The sequence below is a fragment of the Sceloporus occidentalis genome, unplaced genomic scaffold (genome assembly GCF_023333645.1).
Source record: "Sceloporus occidentalis isolate IW3139 unplaced genomic scaffold, rSceOcc1.0.p SCAF_4, whole genome shotgun sequence".
NCBI classification, from domain to species: domain Eukaryota; kingdom Metazoa; phylum Chordata; class Lepidosauria; order Squamata; family Phrynosomatidae; genus Sceloporus; species Sceloporus occidentalis.
In genome coordinates, this window is record NW_028316984.1 from 169,256,031 (window position 1) to 169,279,829 (window position 23,799).

At 43.1% G+C, this 23,799-nt stretch overlaps 1 protein-coding gene across 1 annotated transcript in view; it reads left to right on the plus strand.

Annotated features, from left to right (window-relative positions):
* The window catches only part of TSHR (thyroid stimulating hormone receptor), a 90,721-nt gene that overhangs the window by 30,677 nt on the left and 36,245 nt on the right, over positions 1–23,799 (plus strand). Inside the window, exons 3-6 of the mRNA XM_089522334.1 lie at positions 4,484–4,555; positions 15,018–15,092; positions 18,177–18,251; positions 18,695–18,769. Coding sequence (XP_089378460.1) covers positions 4,484–4,555; positions 15,018–15,092; positions 18,177–18,251; positions 18,695–18,769 — 297 coding nt within the window. The remainder of the gene's footprint in view (positions 1–4,483; positions 4,556–15,017; positions 15,093–18,176; positions 18,252–18,694; positions 18,770–23,799) is intronic.

The following is a 23,799-nucleotide window of genomic DNA, read 5'->3' on the forward strand; positions in this document are numbered from 1 at the left end:
TCTTTGATATTAAAGGGGAGGAGGTTTTTTAAAATCTACTTTTTGATTGAAATGAAATTTTCCTTGCTACATTCCTTGAATGCTTCTCTTGTTTCGTCAACTCTAACTCCCTAGCTGGTATGTCCAGTGTCTTTTTGAAGATGTCCAGAGAAGGAGACCGTATCACTTCTCTAGGCAATTTGGTTCCATTGCCGGGCTTCTGTTACTGTGAAGAAGTTCCTTCTCATGTTCGATTGAAATCTACTCTCCTGTAACTTAAAACCATTAGACCTGGTTGTACCCCATGGGCAACTGAGAACAGTCCTGCTCCCTCCTCATTCTAACAGCATTTAAAAAGTCTCAGTCTTCTCTTCACCAAGCTTAGCATGTCTTGCTCTTTTATCCTCTCCACGTATGTTTTGTTCTTTGTACCTCTTATTATCCTCATTGCCCTTCTCTGAACTCACTGCAACTTGTCTGTGTCCTTAAAATAAGGTGTCCAGAACTGAAAATAGTACTCCAGATGAGGCTTGGCCAAAACAGAATATACTGGGACTATGACTTCCCTCAGCTTGGGTGCTATTCTTCTATTAAGGCAGACTAACATAGCCGTTGCCTTCTTTGCAGCAGCATCACACTGCTGGCTCATGTTCAAACTATAATTAAAATAATTCCAAGGTCCTTTTAGCATGTAGTACTGCTGAGCCATGTATTTCCCATCCTATGCATGCCTGTGCATTTGGGTTTTGTGGCCTAAATATAGAATTTTTGCATTGATACAAATGTTGATAAGTAATGGCACTTGAACAGAACCCTGAGGCACTTGAACAGAATCATTTGAGAGTTCCTTCCAATCTGATGTGAAACCACTGATGATGAATCAGCACCATTTTGAAGCCAATTATGGATCATTTGACAGTGTTCCCAACTAGTCCGCATTTGATCGATTTATTAATAAAAATATTATGGGGAATCTTCTCAGATGCTTTGCTGAAATCTTTATAAGTGACATCCACAGCATTCCCACCATCTATTAAACTAATGCTCTGATTGGAAAAGATATGTTTAGTTTGGCAGGATTTCTTTTTGACAAACCCATGCTGGCTCCTCCTGATCACTGCATTGTCATCAAGATCCTTTCAGACAAACTCTTGTATAATCTGTTCTAATATTTTTGCAGATTTTGAGATCAAACCAACTCGTCTGTAAGTTCCTGGATCTTGGTGTTTTTTGCCTTTTTTTTTTTTAAAGAGAGGGACAATTTTTGCCCTTCTCAAGTCTTCTGTCACCTCACCTCTTCTCCAAGGGGCCATTCAGACTACACATTACCCTGGATCAGAAATCAATTATTGCATGTGAAGTTCATATTCACCCCGAATCTCCCACAAGCGAATCAGAGGTTTGCACAAGTGTTTCATGGCAAATGCCCCTTAGCGTGGGTCATTTGCAATTGGGGCAAAAGCCATCTCTTTTGAAAAAAACCGGGTTCCGCGAATATGAACTTGCCCCCGATCATGATCGGGTCAAATTCAGGGGAGGGATTTAGGTCAGAGGGAGGGCAGTGGGCAGGGCATTCCCTCCCCTCATCGGAGAAGGAGGAGGAAAGAGCCAGAGGAAGGATGCAAAAAAGGGGAATATGACAGGAGGCAAATGACAGGAGGCAAAAAGGGGGAATCGGGGTGACTGACGCAGGCTGCAAAGGGCAGTCAGAGGGAGGGCAGAGGGGGGAACTGGAGAAAGTGACAGAGGAAGAGGAGGAGGAGGAGGAGGATGAAGGAGCCGAGGGGAAGAAAGGGGCCATGGAGGTCACTCTATAACAACATCTGTCGGACGCTGACCACAGAGTTGCGCTGGAGGACCTAGAGATTCCTAGGTGTCCTCTCGGGTAAAAACAGAGTGTTTTTGTTATTTGTGGTTTTTCCATATTCATGGGGGTCTTGTGCCCATAGCTGTAGAGAATATGGAGGGATAGGTGTACTGTTCTTTGACCTGTCCCACTATTGTGAATTCTAGCATTACATGGTTACTTCCTCCTAAAGTGTCAGCTACTTTGATTCCAATGACCAATTCCTCTCTATTGGTTAGTGTCAGGTCTGGGATTGCTGATCTCCATGTTCCTTCATCTGCCTTTTGAAATAGGAAATTATTTGCAAGGCACGTCAGGAACATCAGAAATTCTGGGAAGCCTATGCTTAGCAATTAGGCTCCCAGCAAACATCAGGGTAATTGAAGTCTCCCATAACTATTAATTCTTGCATCTTTGAGGCTTCTGAGATTTGTTTATGAAAAACATCATCCACCATCTCTTCTTGGTTTGGTGGCCTGTAGCAAACTTCTACCATAATGTTGCATTTAATTCTTTCTCCATCTATTTTTACCAAAATGCTCTCAACTGGTCCATTGAGATCACTGTCATGGGTTTCTCTACAAGTGAATTTGTCTTTGATAAATAATGCTCTCAAAAAAGAAATACATCAAGATCTGACAGAAGGAATGCCAGAATTTTAAATATTGACTTATTGTACTGCTCAGTAAAGCTGTAATATGCATGAAATAACATTTGTTGGTCAATTGTTGTTTGGAAAATGTAACAATAAAGTGTGTGTTCCATCTAAAGAGTGTCAAACATCCCTTGGAAAAAGTTTTTTCAGGATTTTATATTAATAGATCCCCCCTTGTTTTCAAGTGAAAAATTAATAGGATTCAGTCTGGCATCTGTATTTCCATCTTCCTTCTCCAGTAATCCTGTCGGGTTGAGTATTTTGTATACTTAATTCTGCAGATTTTGAAAAGCCAGAAAGATTGACATAAGAAGAGGGAAATCCTAGTACCTGTGATATGAGGTATATCTAGTTTTAAGAACAGACATATGTTTGAGCTGATGTTTGTTCAATGGTTTTAGAAATAATATAATGTGCTATACATTCTTTTAGATTTAATGCCTTGTTAGAGAATATGTGGAAGTATGATTTCAGTAATTTGCCATCTGAAGCGCTCTTTTCCAGCCAAGTCCTCTTCCTTGAAACCCCATTCCTTTCTCTCTCCTCAGTTGTTATCTAGTTTCCCCCTTCCCACACTCCAGCAGCCAGTCACAATTCTGTGGCTACTGACTATCTTTCATCTTCACTGGGCCAAAATCCAATTGCTGGTCCCTATGACAGGAGACCCATTGAAGCAATGGGATTTGCATAAGTATTGATTTACTATTCTCCAGTTGATTAAATGGGTCTGCTCTAGGTGGAACTAGCAGTTGAATTTGGGCTCTTAAGAAAAAAATTATATATTACGCAGGAAATGGGACCCATAATTTGATTGCTCATCTTTTTTACTAATGTAAAGAACTTATTAAAAATAGTGGTAGACTGTACATTTGATTTGTAAAATGGCATTCTACCTCCAGCATTTTCTATCAATTAAGGGCTCATTCAGACTGATCAGATGTGGTGGGATGTATTCCATGCTGTCCTGCATTGATAATGTTTGTAACAAACCCCACATAGTCCCTTCTTCCGGGTCTTCCTCCTCCTAAAAACAGCCTCTGGGAGACCTGTTTTGAGGTAACAAAACAGTCTACCCCTTTCTCTGACCACCATTTCTTCACTCCCAAAGCGAGTTTTTAATCATAAATTGGGCAAAAAAGACCCAATGGGAGTGGTTATATTTGTTAGAAATTAGTCAGACTGGCAATGTTAACAAGCAAAATCAAAATGACTTCCTTTTCCCATTGCTCAGATTCTAGTTTTACTAATATCAAAATAAGGTTTTCCAGAGGAGAAAATGTTCAAATTAACAAAATCTTCACTGATTATGTTACCCTGCCCACCCCCAAAAAACCTGAGGCTACCAGCTAGTTGTATTTTAATAATAATAATAATAATAATAATAATAATAATAAAATTTATTTATATCCCGCCTCTCTACAAAAAGTAATCGGGGCGGCTTACAAAGTTAAAATATACAGTCCAAACCCTCAAGCCCCCCCCTTAAAATACAATTAAACAGCGTGGAATTAAAAACATAAAACATACTTAAAAAACAATACAATAACTATGGTGAAGTCGGAAGTCAGCAGTTAGATTTTCCTTCCGATGGCCGGAGAACTATTCAGGAAAGGCCTGCTGGAACAGCTCCATCTTTATAGCTTTTTAAAAGCTGTTTAGAGTGATAATATGACAGATCTCATCCGGCAGGCCATTCCACAATCTGGGAGCAACAGCTGAGAAGGTCCTTTGGGAGGTCATTGACAGCCTAGTTTTGCAAGGCTGTAAAAATTTTTTGCCTGAGGATCTAAGTGTGCGGGGAGGATTATATGGAAGGAGGCGGTCCCGAAGATAGGTTGGACCCAAGCCATTTAGGGCTTTAAAAGTGATAACCAACACCTTGTACTGGGCCTGCAAACTGATGGGCAGTTGGTCAAACATGGCCATGAGAACTTTTAATAGTGTAGTGAAATCATCTTCAATTATCTTGAAAAGCTATAACTAAATAACTTCTGTTCCTGCAGGAGGTTTATGGAAACTCATCTGAGAATAATCCCTAGTGAAGCATTCTCCAATCTTCCTAACATCTCCAGGATGTAAGTATTCCCCACCTCACCCCTGTGTTTCTTTATAATGAAATAAGGAGTGCATTGAAAGAACATTTATAGAAGGTTGCCCCTCTGGATTAAAGCCTACACCAGGAGGCATGTTTTACACATACGTTTCTTTGTTATGTCTCCCAGCGTTAACCTCTAAAAAGCCCACATTTTAAGTGACACACACACACACTCCAAACATAATCATGCCAGTTTTGTTGGAGAGTGAGGATATCAGCAGAGATGCATCCAGCTATTTTCCTATAGCTAGACATGTTGCAACAGACATCCCTTGCAGTACACTGTTTTCAGTCCATCTTCTGTGAAAGAAGGCAAAACTGGGATTACAACTTCACAGAGGCCCCAAATACTTTGATATGGAGAATGGAATCAGACAGGCATCCAAACAAAAAAGTGTTGTAGTAATGTGTGACCCTGTTATCCTCATAATAATTTCTGAAGCGACACTGGGTGGCTGTTCATAACACATCCTGCTGTATGGCCCATTGCCACTCCCTCTGAGGTAGGGTTGCCATAACCCGGTGGGGGGCGTGCATTTCCCGTTTTTGGACTGTTCTGCACGGTCATGGTACGGTTTGGCATTTCTCCCGGGTCTTCCCCCCGCCCCCCCGCTCCCCCGCTCCTGGGCTTTGTTACGGTGCCTTGGCTGCTCTTTGTTACTGTGCCTTGGCTGCCTAGGGCTCTGTCGGAGGCTGGAGCTCCTCCTATTGGCTGGCAGGCTGGCCAATAGCAGAACAGTCCTTTCCCTGCTTCAGGAGACTCTCCTCTGTTTACTTCCTGCGGCCATGTGGGCCAGCCAGGGACTGAGGCAGTGGGCAGCAGCAACAACAAAAGCAGAAGCAGCAGCAACAGGAGGAGAGGACCAAAGCGGCTGGGGAGGGGAGAGGAGGGGAGGGGAGGGGAGGGGAGGGGGGAACGTTTTTGGCATCCCTCAGGGCCTGACTGACTCACACTGAGGGATGCCGAAAACGTTCGGCATCCCTCCCCTCCCCCAGCCCCTTAGGGGAGGGCAAGAGAGCTCTGCCCCAGGGCCCCCAGCCAAAGGTAGGGTTGCCTAAAAAACATGCAGCAGCAGGGAGGGAGGGAGATGGCATTCTTTAAGCCAAGCTCCAGCAATTCATTCCTTTGTTGTTGTTGTTGTTGTTTGCCTTCAAGTCGTTTTGGACCAAGGCAACCCTATCCTGGGATTTTCTTGGTCCTCTTCTTCTTCCCCTCCTTTCTCCTTCTTTTCCTGCTTCTCTTCGTCCTCGTCCTCCCGGGGTGTGTGTGTGTGTGTGTGTGTGTGTGTGTGCTGTAGTGTGGAGGGCTTTCTGGGGCTTGCCTTGGGTGGGTGCCACTGCCTTCCGCCCCTGGCTAGAGGAGGCCCAGAGCCCTTCCGTCTGTTGGGGCCCTGCTCTTCTCCCCCCCACTTTGCCCCAAGATGGCTCCCTCCAGCAAGACCCCTGGGGAGGCTCTTCCCAAGTGTCAGGCACCTCCTGTGTTGTCATTTCATCATCAGGTGGTTTTAGTGGCAAGCTTTGCCATTGCCTTCCTCTGAGGCTGAGACAGTGTGACTTGGGTGTGTGCGAGAGTGTGTGTGTGTGCATGCGCCTTCAAGGGGTTTTCTTGGGAGGTTTGTACAGAGAGGGTTTACCTTTGCCGCCTTCTGAGGCTGAGAGTGTGTGACTATCTCAAAGGTTTTCAGAGGGGGGTTGCCTTCACCTTCCCTTAAGGCTGAGAGAGTGTGACTAGCCCAGTGGGGTTTTTTAATGCCCAAGCAAGGGATTGCACCCTGGGCCTCCTCCACCAATGCCTCCTGCTGCACTTCCTGAGATGCAAAATCCTTAGAGGTGATCCAAAATCTCCATGTCTTTGAATTCAGTTTTATTATTATTTGAAAGAAAGAAGTTGGCAGCATGAGCTTTCCCAAAGCCTGCTTCCTCAGATGCATTTAGTCTCACAAGTGATCCAAAATCTCTGTCTTTGAATTGTATTCTTATTATTATTATTATTATTATTATTATTATCTAAAAGAAAGAAGTTGGCAGCATGAGCTTTCCCAAAGCCTGCTTCCTCAGATGCATTTAGTCTCACAAGTGATCCAAAATCTCTGTCTTTGAATTGTATTCTTCTTCTTATTATTATTATTATCATCTAAAAGAAAGAAGTTGGCAGCATGAGCTTTCCCAAAGCCTGCTTCCTCAGATGCATTTAGTCTCACAAGTGATCCAAAATCTCTGTCTTTGAATTGTATTCTTATTCTTATTATTATTATTATCTAAAAGAAAGAAGTTGGCAGCATGAGCTTTCCCAAAGCCTGCTTCCTCTGATGTATTTAGTCTCACAGGTGATCCAAAATCTGTCTTTGAATTGTATTCTTATTATTCTTATTCTTATTATCTGAAAGAAAGAAGTTGGCAGCATGAACTTTCCCAAAGCCTGCTTCCTCAGATGCATTTCGTCTCACAGATGCAACAAGATCTCTGTAACATAAGGATTTATATTAATGTTTTTTTTAAAAAAATGTTAATATTTTTAGTTTTTAGTTGGTTATGACCTCCATTTTTATTGAATGCCCCACTTTTTGGGTAAATTTTGTCCAGCATTTGACCTACACTTTGGTCTAAATATTGTCCTAGAAATTTTGGGTTGGGCATTGTGATTTTATGATTTTCGTTTGATGTAACTGTTATGGATTATTTTATGGAACCTGCCTTGATCCATAAGAGAGGTGGGATAATAATTATAATTATATTTTCCCTACATTTTCCCCAGTTTGGTGGTAGAGAATTATGGCAACCCTACCCCAAAGGAGCCGCATGAGTCATGTCATCAACACACACCCCATGTAAACAGTGGTGTGCCAAGATGGTGCCCACGGTGCGCAGTAGGACTCGAGACATTAAAAAACATAGGGCCCCCAAATGTACTTTCTGCCCCAGGGCCCCTAAAGGCCTAGCTACGGGCCTGGAGTCAGTTTGCAAAGGGACCTATTGTTGTTGTCGTTGTTATTATGCAAAGACCTAGCTGTGTGAGTCAGTTTGCAAAGGGACCTTCCATGATTATCATCATCATCATCATCATTATTGTTGTTGTTGTTGTTATGCAAAGACCTGGCTGTGTGAGTCAGTTTGCAAAGGGATCTTTCATGATTATCATTATTATTATTATTATTATTATTAGCATGCAAAGAGCTAGCTGTGTGAGTCAGTTTGCAAATGCCCAAATGTGCTTCGTGTGTGTTTTGGAATGCCAGAAAGGGAAGTACATTTCTGCCATCTGTCTAGGAATAATGCCAAAATGTCCTCCATTTTGATCATGCCTAAGAAACATGCATTTATATTAACATTTTTTAAAAAATCATCAATTTTTTCGCATGTTCTCCATTTTGTATAAAACGTGTCCTACATTTGAAAATATTGTGCTACATTTGTCCTACATTTGTCCCGGTTTGGAGGTCCTGACTTATGGCAACCCTACTCTGAGGTCAGAACTAGGCGCCCAGCCATGTGACCTACACTGGGTGCCTCATTTTCAGCCTCAGAAGGAGCATAGAAGTCTTTTGCAAATACAGAAAAGAAAAATATAAACTTTCACATAGGAAATGCAAGGAAACAATAACTGATAAAAGATTTTGAGGTAAAAAGGAAACCTAGTAACATTAGGGCATAGCAAACACAAAACAAAGCATAATAAAAAGAAACGGACTTCAAATGGCTAGGGAGGCAGTTGGACCTTTGGATGACAATTAAGTTAAAACAGTGCCCACAGAGTTTAAAGGTATAGCCATGTTAGTCTGTGGAATCAGTATGTAGAGAGATCTTGTAGCAGCTTTGAGACTAACTGAAAGAAAGAAGTTGGCAACATGAGGGGGGTGGGTATATGAATTGTTTTCTTCTTGGATTTTATTGTAACTTTGATGTATTTTACTGTTGTAACCTGCCTGGATTCTCTGTGATAGGGCGGGCTAGAAATAAATCTTTATTATTATTATTATTATTATTATTATGAGATTTCGTAGATTTATGCATCTAAGAAAGTAGACTTAAGTCTACAAAAGCTCATGTTACTAACCTCTTTCTTTTGGTTAGTACTAACAGAGGATACGGATATAGCAGAGAAGGTGAACAAAATCATTACTGGTCTTCTAATATATGCATATGTATCATACATTATAGGCTGCTTTTAGAAGTTTTTAAAGAATATTTCAATGTGTTTTCAACATGTTTTTATCTCTATATTGTTTTAATTGGTTTTTGTTTATTGCCTCTGGAGCCCTTGCATACTGGGAGGTGATACAGACATACTTTTAGTGAAGACTTTAAATAAATACTGTATATATTACATACTCTTTTTTTTTACCCCTGTGGCTACAAAAATGGCCCTGGGCAGCTGCATGCAACCCGTGGCCCAGACTTTGTCTACTGCTAGTATATATGATATTTGATATTATTTACAGTGTCAGGCAACATGATTCTGAACAACTTATGTACGATCTTATGACACTATGTGTTTCATGACACTGTTTGTATGATTAAAGTAAAGTATGCCATATACTCTGAGTGGTTGATGATTCCAGAGGAATCAAAATCTTTTGTATTTTACCATCTAATTTTTAGTGGGTGTGTAAAAACCAGCAAGTACTGCTTCTTCACCTTTTGCCAGCTACGTCATGTGTACCTGCCATGATGCACATGACTGATCATTTTTCAAACTACGTTGCCACATGCAGTCTAAACAAAGTTTGCAGCCCTGTGCCAAGACCTGACCACAAGTTAAAAAGGCAGGATGCAAAGAGTTTTCCACTGATCTTACTTGAGAGAAGCAAATCCGTAGTACTTGGGTAAAATATTCTTTCTACCCCAGTCTTCAAATTAATGTGCCAACCACTCTCCTTTAGAGACCACATTATTGCATTATCATTGAAAGCTAATATTTAAGGTCATAGAACTGGACAGTGGGTTTTGTATTTTCACCAGTTTTCAGTGCTTTGAAGTGTGGGATTAAAATACCAAAGCATAAAATTAAGCAATACTTTATTTTATTTTAATTCATATACTGAAGCGATGAGGACACTATAGAGGCATGTAATAAAGTTAACTTTGGAGACTCTAGGACATTATTTTTATGAGTGTCAACATACAAGATCATTTGAGGTTTTTCACTTGTATATTTCAGATTTTAATTTTTTCCAGAATACTCTTGCTATCGCAGCAATTTATACTTCTCCACTAAAAGGGGTGAATGGATACAAATATTTGAAGAGATGTCATATTGAGGCTGGAGCTAGCTTATTTTTCTGCTGCTCCAGAGAATAGGACCCGGAGCAATGGATTCAAATTACAGGAAAAGATTCCACCTCAAAATTAGGAAGAAGTTCCTAACAGTAAGAGCTGTTCTACAGTGGAACACTCTCCCTCGGAGTGAGCTGGAGTCTCCTTCTTTGGAGGTTTTTAAATAGAATAATAGAATCGCAGAATCATAGAGTTGGAAGAGACCACAAGGGCCATCCAGTCCAATCCCCTACCATGCAGGAACTCAAAATCAAAGCATCCCTGACAGATGACCTTCCAACCTAGGTTTAAAAACCTCCAAAGAAGGAGACTCCACCACATTCCGAGGGAATGTGTTCCACTATCGAACACCTCTGACTGTCAGGAAATTCCTCCTAATGTTTAGGTGGAACCTCTTTTCCTGCAGTTTGCATCCATTGCTCCATGTCCTATTCTCTACAGCAGCAGAAAACAAGCTTGCTCCATCCTCAATGTGACACCCCTTCAAATATCTAAAAAGGGCTATCATATCACCTCTAAACATACCCAGTTCCCTGAGTCTTTCCTCATAGGTCATGGTTTCAAGACTCATCACCATTTTTGTCACCCTCCTTTGAATATGCTCCAGCTTCTCAACATTCTTTTTGAATTGTAGTGCCCAGAACTGGACACAGCATTCCAGGTGAGGCTTGATAAAGGGAGAACAGAATGGCACTATTACTTCCCTTGATCTAGACACTATACTTCTGTTGATGCAGCCTAGAATCATACTGGCCTTTTTAGCTGCCACTTCACTGTTGACTCATGTTCAACTTGTGGTCATCTAGGATTAATAGATCCCTTTCATACATAGTCTCATTAAGCCAGGTGTCCCCCATCCTATATCTATGCATTTCATTTCATTTCATTTCATTTCATTTCATTTCATTTCATTTCATTTATTTATTTATTTATTTATTTATTTATTTATTTATTTATTTGCCCTAAGTGCAGTACCTTACATTTCTCCGTGTTGAAATTCATTTTGTGAGCTTTGGCCCAGCTTTCTAATCTAGTAAGGTTATTTTGAATTTTCATCCTGTCCTCTGGAGCATTAGCTATTCCTCCTAATTTGGTGTCATCTGCAAATTTGATAAGCATGCCCCCTTTCATCTAAGTCATTGATAAAGATGTTGAATAGCACTGGGTCCAGGACAGAACCCTGTGGCACCCCACTCTCCAGCTGCCCATCTGTACTGCCCCCGAGTCTTCTTCTGATTTCTTAACTGCAATCCTCGTTCTGATCAAGTTTTCATCCAAGCTATAGGAACTCTTTTACTATTTCTATTTCCTCATTGTCTAGGTCCGTGATGGCGAACCTGTTGCACTCGTGCCACGGGTGGCATGCGGCATGATTTCTCCAGGCACGGGGGGCGAGGGAGAAGGCGGAACAGGCGCATGCCCCTTCCGCCTCCTCCCTACCATTTTCGGGCCTCCCGCGGGAAGCCAGAAAATGGCGCCTGGGAGGAGGAGATAGAGGTGCGTGCGCGTCTGTCTACTCCTCCCAGCCCTCTTCCCTCCCAGCTTCCCTTCGCTCGTTGGGAAAGGGCTCCACGGAGCCCTTTCCCGGCAAGCGAAGGCTGAGGAGGAGGGGGCTGGGATGCGTACCCAGCCTCCTCCTCCCGGCTTGCCTTCGCTGGCCGGGAAAGGGTTCCGTGGAGCCCTTTCCCGGCCAGCGAAGGCTGAGGAGGAGGCGGCTGGGACGCATGCCCAGCCTCCTCCTCCTCCTCCTCCTCCCGGCTTGCCTTCGCTCGCCGGGAAAGGGCTCCGCGGAGCCCTTTCGCAGCGAGCAAAGGAAGGGCGAAGGCCCGTTTGCCGGCCTCTGACAGCCCCAGGAGGGACCCTCAGGGGCCGGCAATGGCCGGAGGACAGCGCGCCGTCCTCCACGGCCCTTTTGCCGGCCTCTGACGGCCCCAGGAGGGACCCTCAGGGGCCGGCAAAGGCCAGGGGAGGAGCCAGAGGCTCCCTCCCTCTGAAAAGGGGGCAGAAGTCCCACTCCTGGAGGGCGGAAGCCCCACCCCGGCACCCAGCCCCCATCCTGGGGGTAGAAGCCCCGCCCCCGGCACGTGACCTTTAAAAGGTTTGCCATCACTGGTCTACGTAGACTTTATAAATATCTTCCATGGTCATTATTTTTGTTTTCTTTATGTTTGCCTTTGCACTTCCTTTTTAACTTTCCTCAGTAGGTGCTTTAGGTCTGTGATGTTTTCTGTTAGTAATATGGTGTGATCTGCATATGTTAGATTGTAGATATTCCTTCCTTCTATTTTCACATCTCCTATTTCTGTGTCCAAGCCTGCTTTTCATACAATATTTTCTGCATATAAGTTGAACAGATAGGGTGAAAGGATGCAGTCTTGCTTCACCCCTTTGCCAATCGAGAACCATTCTGTTTCTCTGTGTTCTGTTCTGATAGTAGCCTCTTGTCCTGAGTACAGATTCCTCATCGGTACTATTAGAAGTGTTGGCACTCCCACGTCAGTGAGGGTTTTCCGTAGATTTTCATGATCTAAGCAGTCAAAAACTTTGCTGTAGTCAATAAAACACATACTAATTTTCTTTTAAAATTCATCTGGGTGCTCCTTTAGCCATCATACGTTTGCAATGTAGTTTCAAGTGCCTCTTCCTTTTCTGAACCCTGCTTGCACCTCTGGGATTTCTCTTTCCATGTATGGTTAAAGCCTATTTTGCAGAATTTTGAGCATGATTTTGCTTGCATGTCAGATTAGTGCTATAGTCCTATAGGGCCTGAACAGACAGGCCAAAATAAAGCTGCTTCGTGTCACTTTGGAGGTATGCTGTTTAAATGATGCATGCATCCTATGAGTCCAGAAGCCATGGCAAAGCCATACTCCAGTCCTAAGGACTGGAGCGCAACTTTGGTGCAGCTTCTGGCCTCTTAAGATGCATGTGTCATTTAAACAGCGTACCTCCAAAGTGACACGAAGCAGCTTTATTTTGGCCTGTGTGTTTGGGCCCATAGTTACTGCAGTCTTTTCTGTCACCTTTTTTTGTGCATGGGGATGTATATTGGTCATTTTAATCCATTTCTGTTGACATATTGGATCACTTTGAGTCTGTGAGTACCGAGGATGTGGACAGGATCCTTGGGAGTGTTAGGAAGACGACCTGCTCTCTCGATCCCTGTCCCTCATGGCTGGCGGCTCAGGGGGGACCGGTGGTAACTTCAGTGTTACACCGGATTATCAATACATCTTTTAGGGATGGGCAATTTCCATCAAAACTAAAATTGGCCATTGTAAGACCTTTATTTAAAAAGCCCTCCCTTGACCCCCTGATGCATAATAATTATCGGCCTGTATCGCTGTTGCCATTTGTGGGTAAGGTGATCGAGAGGGCGGTTGCGATCCAGCTCCAATCGATCCTGGATGAAACGGATTATCTAGACCCATTTCAAACCGGCTTTCGGGCGGGCTACGGGGTTGAGACTGCCATGGTCGCCTTGGTCGATGACCTCCGTCTGGGTATTGACAGGGGAAGCGTGTCCCTGCTAGTGCTCTTAGACATCTCAGCGGCTTTCGATACCATCGACCATGGTATCCTTCTGGAGCGCCTGGCAGAGGTGGGAGTCGGGGGCACTGCGCTCCAGTGGTTCCGGTCCTACCTCTCTGGGAGGTTCCAGATGGTGCAGCTGGGAGACGTGTGCTCCGACAGGAGACCCCTAACATCTGGGGTCCCTCAAGGAGCCATTCTGTCTCCCATGCTTTTTAACATCTACATGAAACCGCTGGGAGAGATCATCCGGAGACATGGGGCGCGGGGTTATCAGTACGCTGATGACACCCAAATAATTTTCTCTATGTCTCTGACTGATGCAGTGACCGGGGATGGCATCTCTCCTCTCGTGGCCTGTCTGGAGTCGGTAATGGGCTGGATGAGGGAAAACAGACTCAGCTTGAATCCAGAGAAAACGGAAGTACTTGTGATAGGTCCTCCTGGCCCAGGGATGGCGGTGGTTCCACCTGTCCTGAATGGGATCACGCTTCCCGTGAAGGACTCTGCATGCAGTCTGGGGGTGCTCCTTGACTCGTCGCTCCACCTTACATCTCAGGTGGATGCGACGGTCAGGAGCACCTGCTATCAGCTTCGGATGATACGCCAGCTGCGTCCCTACCTGAGCCGGGGGGACCTAGAAACAGTGGTACACGCTCTGGTCACCTCTTGGTTGGATTTCTGCAATGCGCTCTACATGGGGCAACCCTTGTACCATACCCGGAAGCTGCAATTGGTGCAGAATATGGCAGCAAGACTGGTCACTAATACACCTAGGACCAGTCATATAACACCGGTCTTAAAAGACCTACATTGGCTGCCTATTCGCTTCCGGGCGCAATACAAGGTGTTGGTCATAACCTATAAAGCCCTAAATGGCTTGGGTCCAGAGTACTTAAAGGACCGCCTCTCTCCGTACAATCCGCCCCGCACACTCAGATCTACTGGGCAGCATCTGCTAAGAGTTCCAGAGACCAGATTAGTCAACACCACCAGAAGGGCCTTTTCCACCTCGGCCCCTACTCTCTGGAACTCGCTGCCCATCGAGCTCCGTTCAGCAACCTCCCTGGCCCAATTTAAGAAGGGGCTGAAAACGTTCTTTTTTAAACAGGCTTACCCCTGATACTTCCCCTGAGAGCCCTCCTCCCTCTGTTAGCAACTTACGATTTGGCACAAGTTCTTTTATTGTTTTAATTGTATTGTTTTTAAATTGTAAATTGTATTGTATTGAATGTAGTTTTATTGCTGTAAACCGCCCTGATGTTTCGAAGGGCTGTATATAAATAAAGTTTTTATTATTTTATTATTATTATATATTGGTTAGGATTGGAGTTGGAACTGGGAACTAGTCTATCCCAAATCAGACATAACAACAAACCACATCGGGCTGAAAATGGAAACAAATGCATCTGATCTCTTTGCAGCTGAAAGGAAAGCAGAGGAGAGATTACATGAGTCCAATGCTTGTTTACATAGCATTAAGCCATAGTTCAGTGTTACATCTGATAATGGCTATTATGAAAAAGTAGTGAAAGAGTAGAGGATTACTAGCAGTTGAGAACAGCCAACAAATACAGTTAATTCTGGCTTGCTGTTTTGTTTTGTTTAACCTTTACTTTCATCTTTCTTATACATAGCTATATCAGCATAGATGCAGTGCTACAGGTGCTGAAGGCATCTTCTTTCAACAGTTTAAACAAAGTAACACATATGTAAGTAGAGAAATAAGAACAATTGATAATATATTAAATATTCATACTGGTCATTTTGTAAAATAAAATCTGTTTTTTTATACCTTTCCCATTTTACTCGGGCCACCTCTGGGCATAAGCCAGCTAAGAAAACTATAATATTGGGAACACAGAAGGCTTGATGCTATGACCAAGAGAAAACTGTGTTTGTGTGCACCAGCACTCCTTGTGAGTCTTCAGTTTATATATAGTCATGTTAATGTCCATGATGACAGAAGTTCATATTTCTGGCCTTCTGGATACACTACTTTCAACTACTGGCCCCATAACATTGCCTAGTAATTGAAATACAGTTCGGCTATTTGTGTGAACTGGTAACAGTAGATCAACTCTCTTATCCTGAAAGCAAATGTGTGAAGACATAGGTTAAATAGAAATTAATTAATTAATCTGGTCATGCAAAATAGGTTAAGAATTTAGTTTTACAAATCCTGTTTGGGGGAGAAGGCTCAAAAATGTCCTGGTGAGGGTCTTCATGTGACCTAGAGGCTTTACTAATGCCATTTACATACCCCTTTGCTAGTGCCATTAACAAACTTGTTTGCTTTATAGTATTGAGGAAAGACATCTAATCTTACTTTTCCTCATTTCTTTAATTACAACTGCTGAAAAAAGGGCTTGACTGTGCATAGCAGATAGCTGTGTGCGAGCATGTGCCTTCAAGTCCCCTGTTGACTTACAGCAACCCCATCAATTTCATAAGGCTTTCTTCAGCAAGAAATACTCTGAGATGGTTTTGCCAGTTCCTTCTCTGAAATATAGCTTACAGCACCTGATATTCATTGGGGGTTTCCCATCCAAGTACTAACCAGGGCTAATTCTGCTTAACTTCCAAGATGAGATGGGATCTGGTGCCTTTAGATCCTTTCTTTTAATGAAAGAAAATTCTTTAGAAATGTATTCTTCAGAATTCCCTTCAGAATTCCACAGTTCATTACTAGAAGTTGGTGGCTTCTCACCAGTTGACTGGAGAACAAGTTAATTCTTTATGCTGTGTATTTATGAAAGAGTGGCTTAAATCCTCTAAAGACACCAAATCCTGACTGATCTTGGAATCTAAGTAGAGTAAGCCCTGGTTAGTACTTGAATGGGAGACTGTCAATGAATACCAGGTGCTGTAGGTTATATTTCAGAGGAAGAAGGAACTGGCCAAACCATCTATGAGTATTCCTTGCTTTAAAAAAAAACCCTTGAAATTCATGGGGTTGCCCTACGTTGACAGGTGACTTGGAGCCACATACATGCACACATATTTTAGAAGTCTTGACTTCTAAAATAATATTTGTCAGCTATTACTGTAATTTGTTTAAAAGTAACTTTCAATTACCTTAAACAGCTGGTGGAAAAACACAGTCATGAAACAGAGAACTGTTCAGAGTTAAGGGTTATATGTGTTAAATTTTATTTGTAAGCTGGCTAAATGCACAGGCTGTATATTTTTAAGTGACCTTTTTATGTGTGTGTTTTTTAAATCTTGACACTTTTTTTCTTACAGAAGGGTGGTATGACATGCTCTGGCTTCCACAAGCATTTTGGGGGGGAAAGTATGAGGGGCATCCCATCCAAAATGTTATCCCCAAGTGTGACTCGACAAATGCTTATCAGAAGCGTACAAGGAGAGCATTGTCTCCTACTGTTTATCATTGCCAGAGAACAAAATGAAAACAAAAAATGACATTATATTTGCATATGCTACTTTGCATAGAGCCAGAATAGTGTAGTGGTTTCAGTGTCGTACTACGACTCTGGATACCAGGGTTTGAATCCCTGCTTGGCCATGGAAGCGCACTGGGCAAGTCAGACATTCTTAGCCTCAGAAGACGGCCAAGGCAAACCTACTATGAACAAATCTTGCTAAGAAAAGCCTATTACAAGTTTGCCTTAGGGTCACCATAAGTTGAAAACAAATTGAAGATATACAACAGTGTCTAGATGCAAGTTTGCATTTAGTTACTGTGATTTAAATCAGAAGTGGACAACATCTGCAAGTATGGCAACTACTGAAGTGTGCAAGGTTGCCAGATTTATGGCCAAGATATGGCAATACAACTCTGAAAAAAGCAATTTAGAACATTGATTTTTTTACCTTGTATGGGTGTTATGTGCCCCACATGGCTTGTTTACAAGTATATTCATGTTGCCAGGTGCATATAACTTGTTTTTAAGGGAGGCTGCACTTTTCAAGTGAAATTGCTGCCCTTTCATCTTTATGAAAGCCAATATTGGTAGCATATTTTGCAGCAGTGGTTGCAGGGAACCCTTGGGTGGCTTTGGAAGGTTGTAGAGGTGGAACAGGGTCCCTGTGCATGGCCTATCTTTAATTTATAGAGAAATATAGCACACTTACTAGTGGGGAATAATTAACCAAATGTAACTGCCAGCCAGTTGAACTTGCTGTCCAGATGCTAACTGCTAATGGGGAACTCTTAATCTCCCTTCTTATAGGTCTTTATAGGAAAATTCAACTCAACTTTTATAGGTCTCTATATATAAACAAAAGGAAAAGGAAAGGATCTCACTACAGGTGGATTGATTCTGTTGAAGGAGAGTACATAGTTGATGACTAGGCCTCTGTGTGATCATAGGGTTGCCATAAATCAAAATTGTCTCTCACCTTAAAATACTAAATAACAATATTTTTAATCATAATGGAGAATACGTACAATAGTAAGAAATCCAAAGCAGTATTTTTGTATATTACATAACTGTTATGGTTCATAGACTAAGGTAGTTACTTTTTTCTTTTCTTTTCTTTTTATTTCATTTATATCCCATCTTTCTCCCACCTAAATTAAAACAAAGTACTGCTAAAACCTAATTATTTTAATAAAAAGCTTAAACACAAATAAATTATTTTAGGTGCTATTGAAAATTGGTCCTTTGTGGTGAGAAATCATACATCATTATTTTGAGAAAGCAGTTGATAATAAGCCATGAGGCTCATTTATGAGAAATAATTTGTGTTTCTCGGAATCCAAAGGTAGAGATTTATATAAGAACACAAATACTAATGTTCTTTATGGAAATTTGTTTATATTTGCACAGAGAAATCCGAAATGCTAGAAACCTAAGATACATACACCCTGAAGCCTTTATGAATCTCCCATTACTAAAATATCTGTAAGTATTTTAAACAAAATTTTTGGGAAATATTATCCTTGTACAGTATGAGTGCTACAAGCATGTTATTTCTCTTCCTCATGGTTGCTTCCTTAATTGCAGTATCTGAATTGCCAATGTTTTATATTTCAAAATAGACTTACTGTGTCCATATTTGCACACCAAATACAGATTTATTGATACAGTGCAATAAAATGTAGTATTTTGAGTATACAAGCACAACAATGATTTTCTTTTTGTTGCCTGTTTTATCGAACCATTTCCTATATTGCTATGTATTTTATATGTATTATCCTATTATTTCTTAGATTGTACGCCACAGGCAGGTTTACTGTTATATATTTATTTTTATGTACAGCGCTGTGCAAATCTACAGCGCTATATAAATAATAATAATAACAACAACAACAACAACAAAATTCATTTTTTGTCCTTTATCTTAGTGTGATCATGAACACTGGACTTGGAGTTTTTCCTGACCTCACCAAAATTGCATCAACAGATAGGAACTTTTTACTGTGAGTATGTACTACTCCAAATATACTGGAGCAAACAAACTATGGTGAGCAGTGTCATTTCCTGAGATGGAAACATCCAAGTAGCTTATGTCTTGCAATACTGATCATGTGGGAAAAATGAATTGCTAGCAGATGTTTCCATTAATGAAATTAATATAAGTGAACAAATAAAAATATTTGATTTACTTAATTCACCTTACTAAATTGTTCCAGCACAGATAAGGTAATGATAAAAGCCTCCAGATAAGGTAATCATAGGTTTAAAAATATATCATATAGCCATATTACACCTGTTTTAAAATCTCTCCACTGGCTGCCAATTAGCTTCTGGGCGCCATACAAGGTATTGGTATCACCTTTAAAGCCCTACATGGCTTGGGTCCAGCTTACTTGCGAGAGTGCCTCCTCCCCTACAATCCACCCCCCACACACAAGTCCTCTGGGAAGAATTTACTGAAACCTAGGAAGACCCGGTTGGCTGCAGTTTCCCAGAGGACAGCCCTTCTGCCCCTGGCCATCCTACTCCATTTGCCCATTTTTAATTGTTTTATAATTATTTAATCATTTTAACTATGTAATTTGTATTTGATTGTTATTATTTTGTTGTTGGTGGAGGGGTGGGGATTGTCTAATTGTTTATTCTGTTGGGTTATGTACTGATTATTATATTGTGCTATGTATTATACTTTTATTGTAACCCGCCTCGATCCATAGGGAGAATATAATAATAGATGACATTATTATTATTATTATTATTATTATTATTATTATTATTATTATTTATAGACCGCTATTCCGCAATGATCATAGCGGTGTACAGTAAAATTGCAATACAATACAAAAAAATTGCAAGGCCTCTCTCCCCCTCAAGATGGTGGTTGGAGGAGGGCTCTTTTTCTTCCAGGCCTGGCCTCTCTCCCCCTCAAGATGGTGGTTGGAGGAGGGCTCTTTGTCTTCCAGGCCAGGCCTCTCTCCCCCTCAAGATGGCGGTTGGAGGAGGGCTCTTTGTCTTCCAGGCCAGGCCTCTCTCCCCCTCAAGATGGCGGTTGGAGGAGGGCTCTTTGTCTTCCAGGCCAGGCCTCTCTCCCCCTCAAGATGGCGGTTGGAGGAGGGCTCTTTGTCTTCCAGGCCAGGCCTCTCTCCCCCTCAAGATGGCGGTTGGAGGAGGGCTCTTTGTCTTCCAGGCCAGGCCTCTCTCCCCCTCAAGATGGCGGTTGGAGGAGGGCTCTTTGTCTTCCAGGCCAGGCCTCTCTCCCCCTCAAGATGGCGGTTGGAGGAGGGCTCTTTGTCTTCCAGGCCAGGCCTCTCTCCCCCTCAAGATGGCGGTTGGAGGAGGGCTCTTTGTCTTCTAGGCCAGGCCTCTCTCCCCCTCAAGATGGCGGTTGGAGGAGGGCTCTTTGTCTTCCAGGCCAGGCCTCTCTCTCCCTCAAGATGGCGGTTGGAGGAGGGCTCTTTGTCTTCCAGGCCAGGCCTCTCTCCCCCTCAAGATGGCGGTTGGAGGAGGGCTCCAACCTAAATGGTGTGGATATCTTGAGGGCCTATACATGGTGTGATAAAGCCAGTCCCAGAAACCTTAGCCAGCATAGACAGTGATGGGGAATGTTGAAAGTTGCAGTACAGTAATATTTGGACAGCTGCATGATGCCCACATCTGAACTAAATCCTATCCCTAAACTAATTAGGTATCAAATTACTAATCCATATAATAGCAGATGAATTGAATCAGTACTAAATATTAAGTCAATATTTATGTAAATCCCATAGATTCATTGGGTCTACTCTAGTTGGATCTTGCAGCTGGATTCGGCCCCATGAAGGACACAGCTTGAACACTGGAGATCTTTTCAGTGGCAAGTCAGTTATTTCTAACTTTAGCAGGCATTTCTGAGAAACATTCAGAGTCAAGGGCTTTCCCAGCAGATAATGATCACCAATTAGCAGACATTAATCCTCTTTTGCATTAGCCTCCCAGCCTGTGGCCGGCCATCAGCACAGAACAATACACATGCAAATCACTCCTGCATTCCCAGACTCACACAGTATATATACACCCAACTTTTTCCAGGCAAAGCATTCTCTGAAGATGCCAGCCACAGATGCTGGCAAAACGTCAGGAAGAAACTTTTCTGGAACAGGGCCACATAGCCCGAAAAACCCACAAAAAACCATGGATGTTGGCCATGAAAGCCTTCAACTTCACATTTCTGAGAGCCTTTTTCATATGCTTGGTGCTCTAACTTACTGCATAAATAGTATTATGGGGCCATTTTTCCGTTTTTATTTATTTTTGTTTTCAACATTATGATAAATATTAGAGGAAGAGATGGCGTTTTTGGGATATTGGCTGCTAAGGACTCTTCACCAAAACCAGTGCTTTGAATTGGCCAAGATGATGGTAGTGGAGTAGTGAATTCCTCACTGCAGCAGTGGAAATTTTCATCCCTCCTGAAGGGAGCTGTGGTGGACTCTGGATGCCACCATTCTGAATAACTATTGGTCAGTCTCCAATATTCTATTCTTGGCCATGGTTCTGGAGCGAGTGGGGGCCTCCCAGCTCCAGGAGTTTCTAGATGAAATGTATTATCTAGATCCATTTCAGTCAGGCTTGGTTGTGGGACAGATGACCTATGCAAAGAACTGGATCAGGGGGTATAATCCTGATAGGCCCATCAATCATGGTATCCTTCTGGGCTGACTCTCTGAGATGGGACTTGGGCACACTGTTATGCAGTGGGTCAGGTCTTCCGTGGAGGTGTGAACTCAGAAGGTGAAGTTGGGGGACTCCTGTTTAACTCCCGGGTTGTTAGCCTGTGGAGTCCCACAAGGTTCTGTTTGTCCCCTATGTTATTTAACATCTACATGAAAATGCTGGGAGAGGTAATCTGTTGTTTTCAGGTGCAGTGTCACCAGTATGTTACAGTATTTGTAATTGCTTGCCCAGCCAAACCCAAAGGATGCTCAACAATGGCTCCTTTTCATTCTGGAGAGAAGTAACCAATGGGGTGCCACAGGGTTCTGTCCTGGGCCCAGTGCTATTCAGTATCTTTATTAATGACCTGGATGACAGAATTGGGGGCATAGTTATCAAATTTGCAGATGACACCAAATTAGGAGGAGTAGCTAATACCCCAGAGGACAGAATCAAAATTCAAAAGCTAGGCCAAAGCTAACAAAATGAAATTCAACACAGAGAAATGTAAGGTATTGCACTTAGGGCAGAAAAATGAAATGCACAGATATAGGATGGGGTTGAATGAGACTACATGTGAAAGGGATCTAGGAGTTCAAGTAGACCGCATGTTGAACATGAGTCAACAGTGCGATGTGGCAGCTAAAAAGGCCAATGCAATTTTAGGCTGCATCAATAGAAGTTGAGTGTCTAGATCAAGGGAAGTATTAGTGCCACTCTATTCTGCTTTAGCCAGGCCTCACCTGGAATAATGTGTCCAGCTCTGGGCACTACAATTCAAAAAAGATGTTGAAAAACTGGAGCGTGTCCAAAGGAGGGTGACCAAAATGGTGAAGCGTCTGGAAACCATGCCCTATGAGAAATGACTAGGGAGCTGGGGATCTTTAGCCTGGAGAAGAGATGGTTAAGCGGTGATATGATAACTCTCTTTACATATTTGAAGGGATGTCATATTGAGGAGGGAGCAAGCTTGTTTTCTGCTGCTCCAGAGAACAGGACCCAGAACAATGGATGCAAGCTCTCCAGGAAAAGAAATTCCATCTCAACATTAGGAGGAGTTTCCTGAGAGTAAGGGCTGTTCGACAGTGGAACACACTCCCTCGAAGTATAGTGGAGTCTCCTTCCTTGAAGGTCTTTAAACAGAGGCTGGATGGCCATCTGTTGGGGATGCTTTGATTGAGAGTTCCTGCATGGCATGGGGTTGGTCTGGATGGCCCTTGTGCTCTCTTCCAACTCCATGATACTATTATTCTTTGTAGATAACTCTATCTCTCCTATCCATCCGATGACTCTCCTTTCCATCCCATTTCAAGAAAGCTGTCTATGTACTGAAACAAGGTTGGCTGTCAGTAATGGGCTGGATGAGGGCAGACAAATTAAACTTAATCCAGACAAGACAGAGGTTCTCCTGATCAGTCATAAGGTAGACCAGGGAATAGAGACTTCACCTGTGCTTGATGTGTTACACTCCCCCTGAAATCTCAGGCTCACAGCTTGGGTGTTCTCCTGGAGTCAACTCGGAGCCTGGATGCCTAGGTTTCAGCACTGGCCAAGAGTGCATTGACACAGCTAAAACTAATTGGCCAGCTGTGCCCATTCCTTGAAACATCAGATCTGGCTGTGGTGACACATACCTTGATTATATCCTGTTTGGACTACCATAATGCACTGTATGTGGAGCTGCCTTTGGAAACTGGAAACTTCAGCAGATTCAAAATTCAGTAGCCAAAATACTAACCAGGTCTAGTTATAGGAAGCATATACAGCATATATAAGAGCCTGTCACGCATAGGGTTGCCATAATGGAGGACCTCCAAACCGGGACAAATGTAGGACAAGGTTTGAAAATGTAGGACTTTTTTTTTTTTTTTTTTTTAAATTTCCTGGCTAGGAAATTTTAAAAAAAAGTCCTAGACGTTTAAACCTTGTCCTCCTCCTCCTCCTCCCGGCCTGGGAGGGAGCCTAGGCCGGCTCCCAGGCCGGGACGTGCGCGGGGAAGCTTGGCATTGCGGCGATCGCCGCGGTGCCAGGCTTCCTCCTCCTCCTCCCGGCCTGGGAGGGAGCCTAGGCCTGCTCCCAGGCCGGGAAGGAGGCGGGGCCGCCCCTCATCGCGGCGATTGCCACGAGGGGAAGTGGCCTCCTCCTCCTCCCGGCCTGAGAAGAAGGCTCGGCCGGCTCCCAGGCCGGGAAGGAGGCGGGGGCCGCCCCTCATCGCGGCGATCGCCGCGAGGGGAAGCGGCCTCCTCCTCCTCCCGGCCTGAGAAGAAGCCTCGGCCGGCTCCCAGGCTGGGAAGGAGGCGGGGACCGCCCCTCATCGCGGCGATTGCCGTGGTGGGAAGCG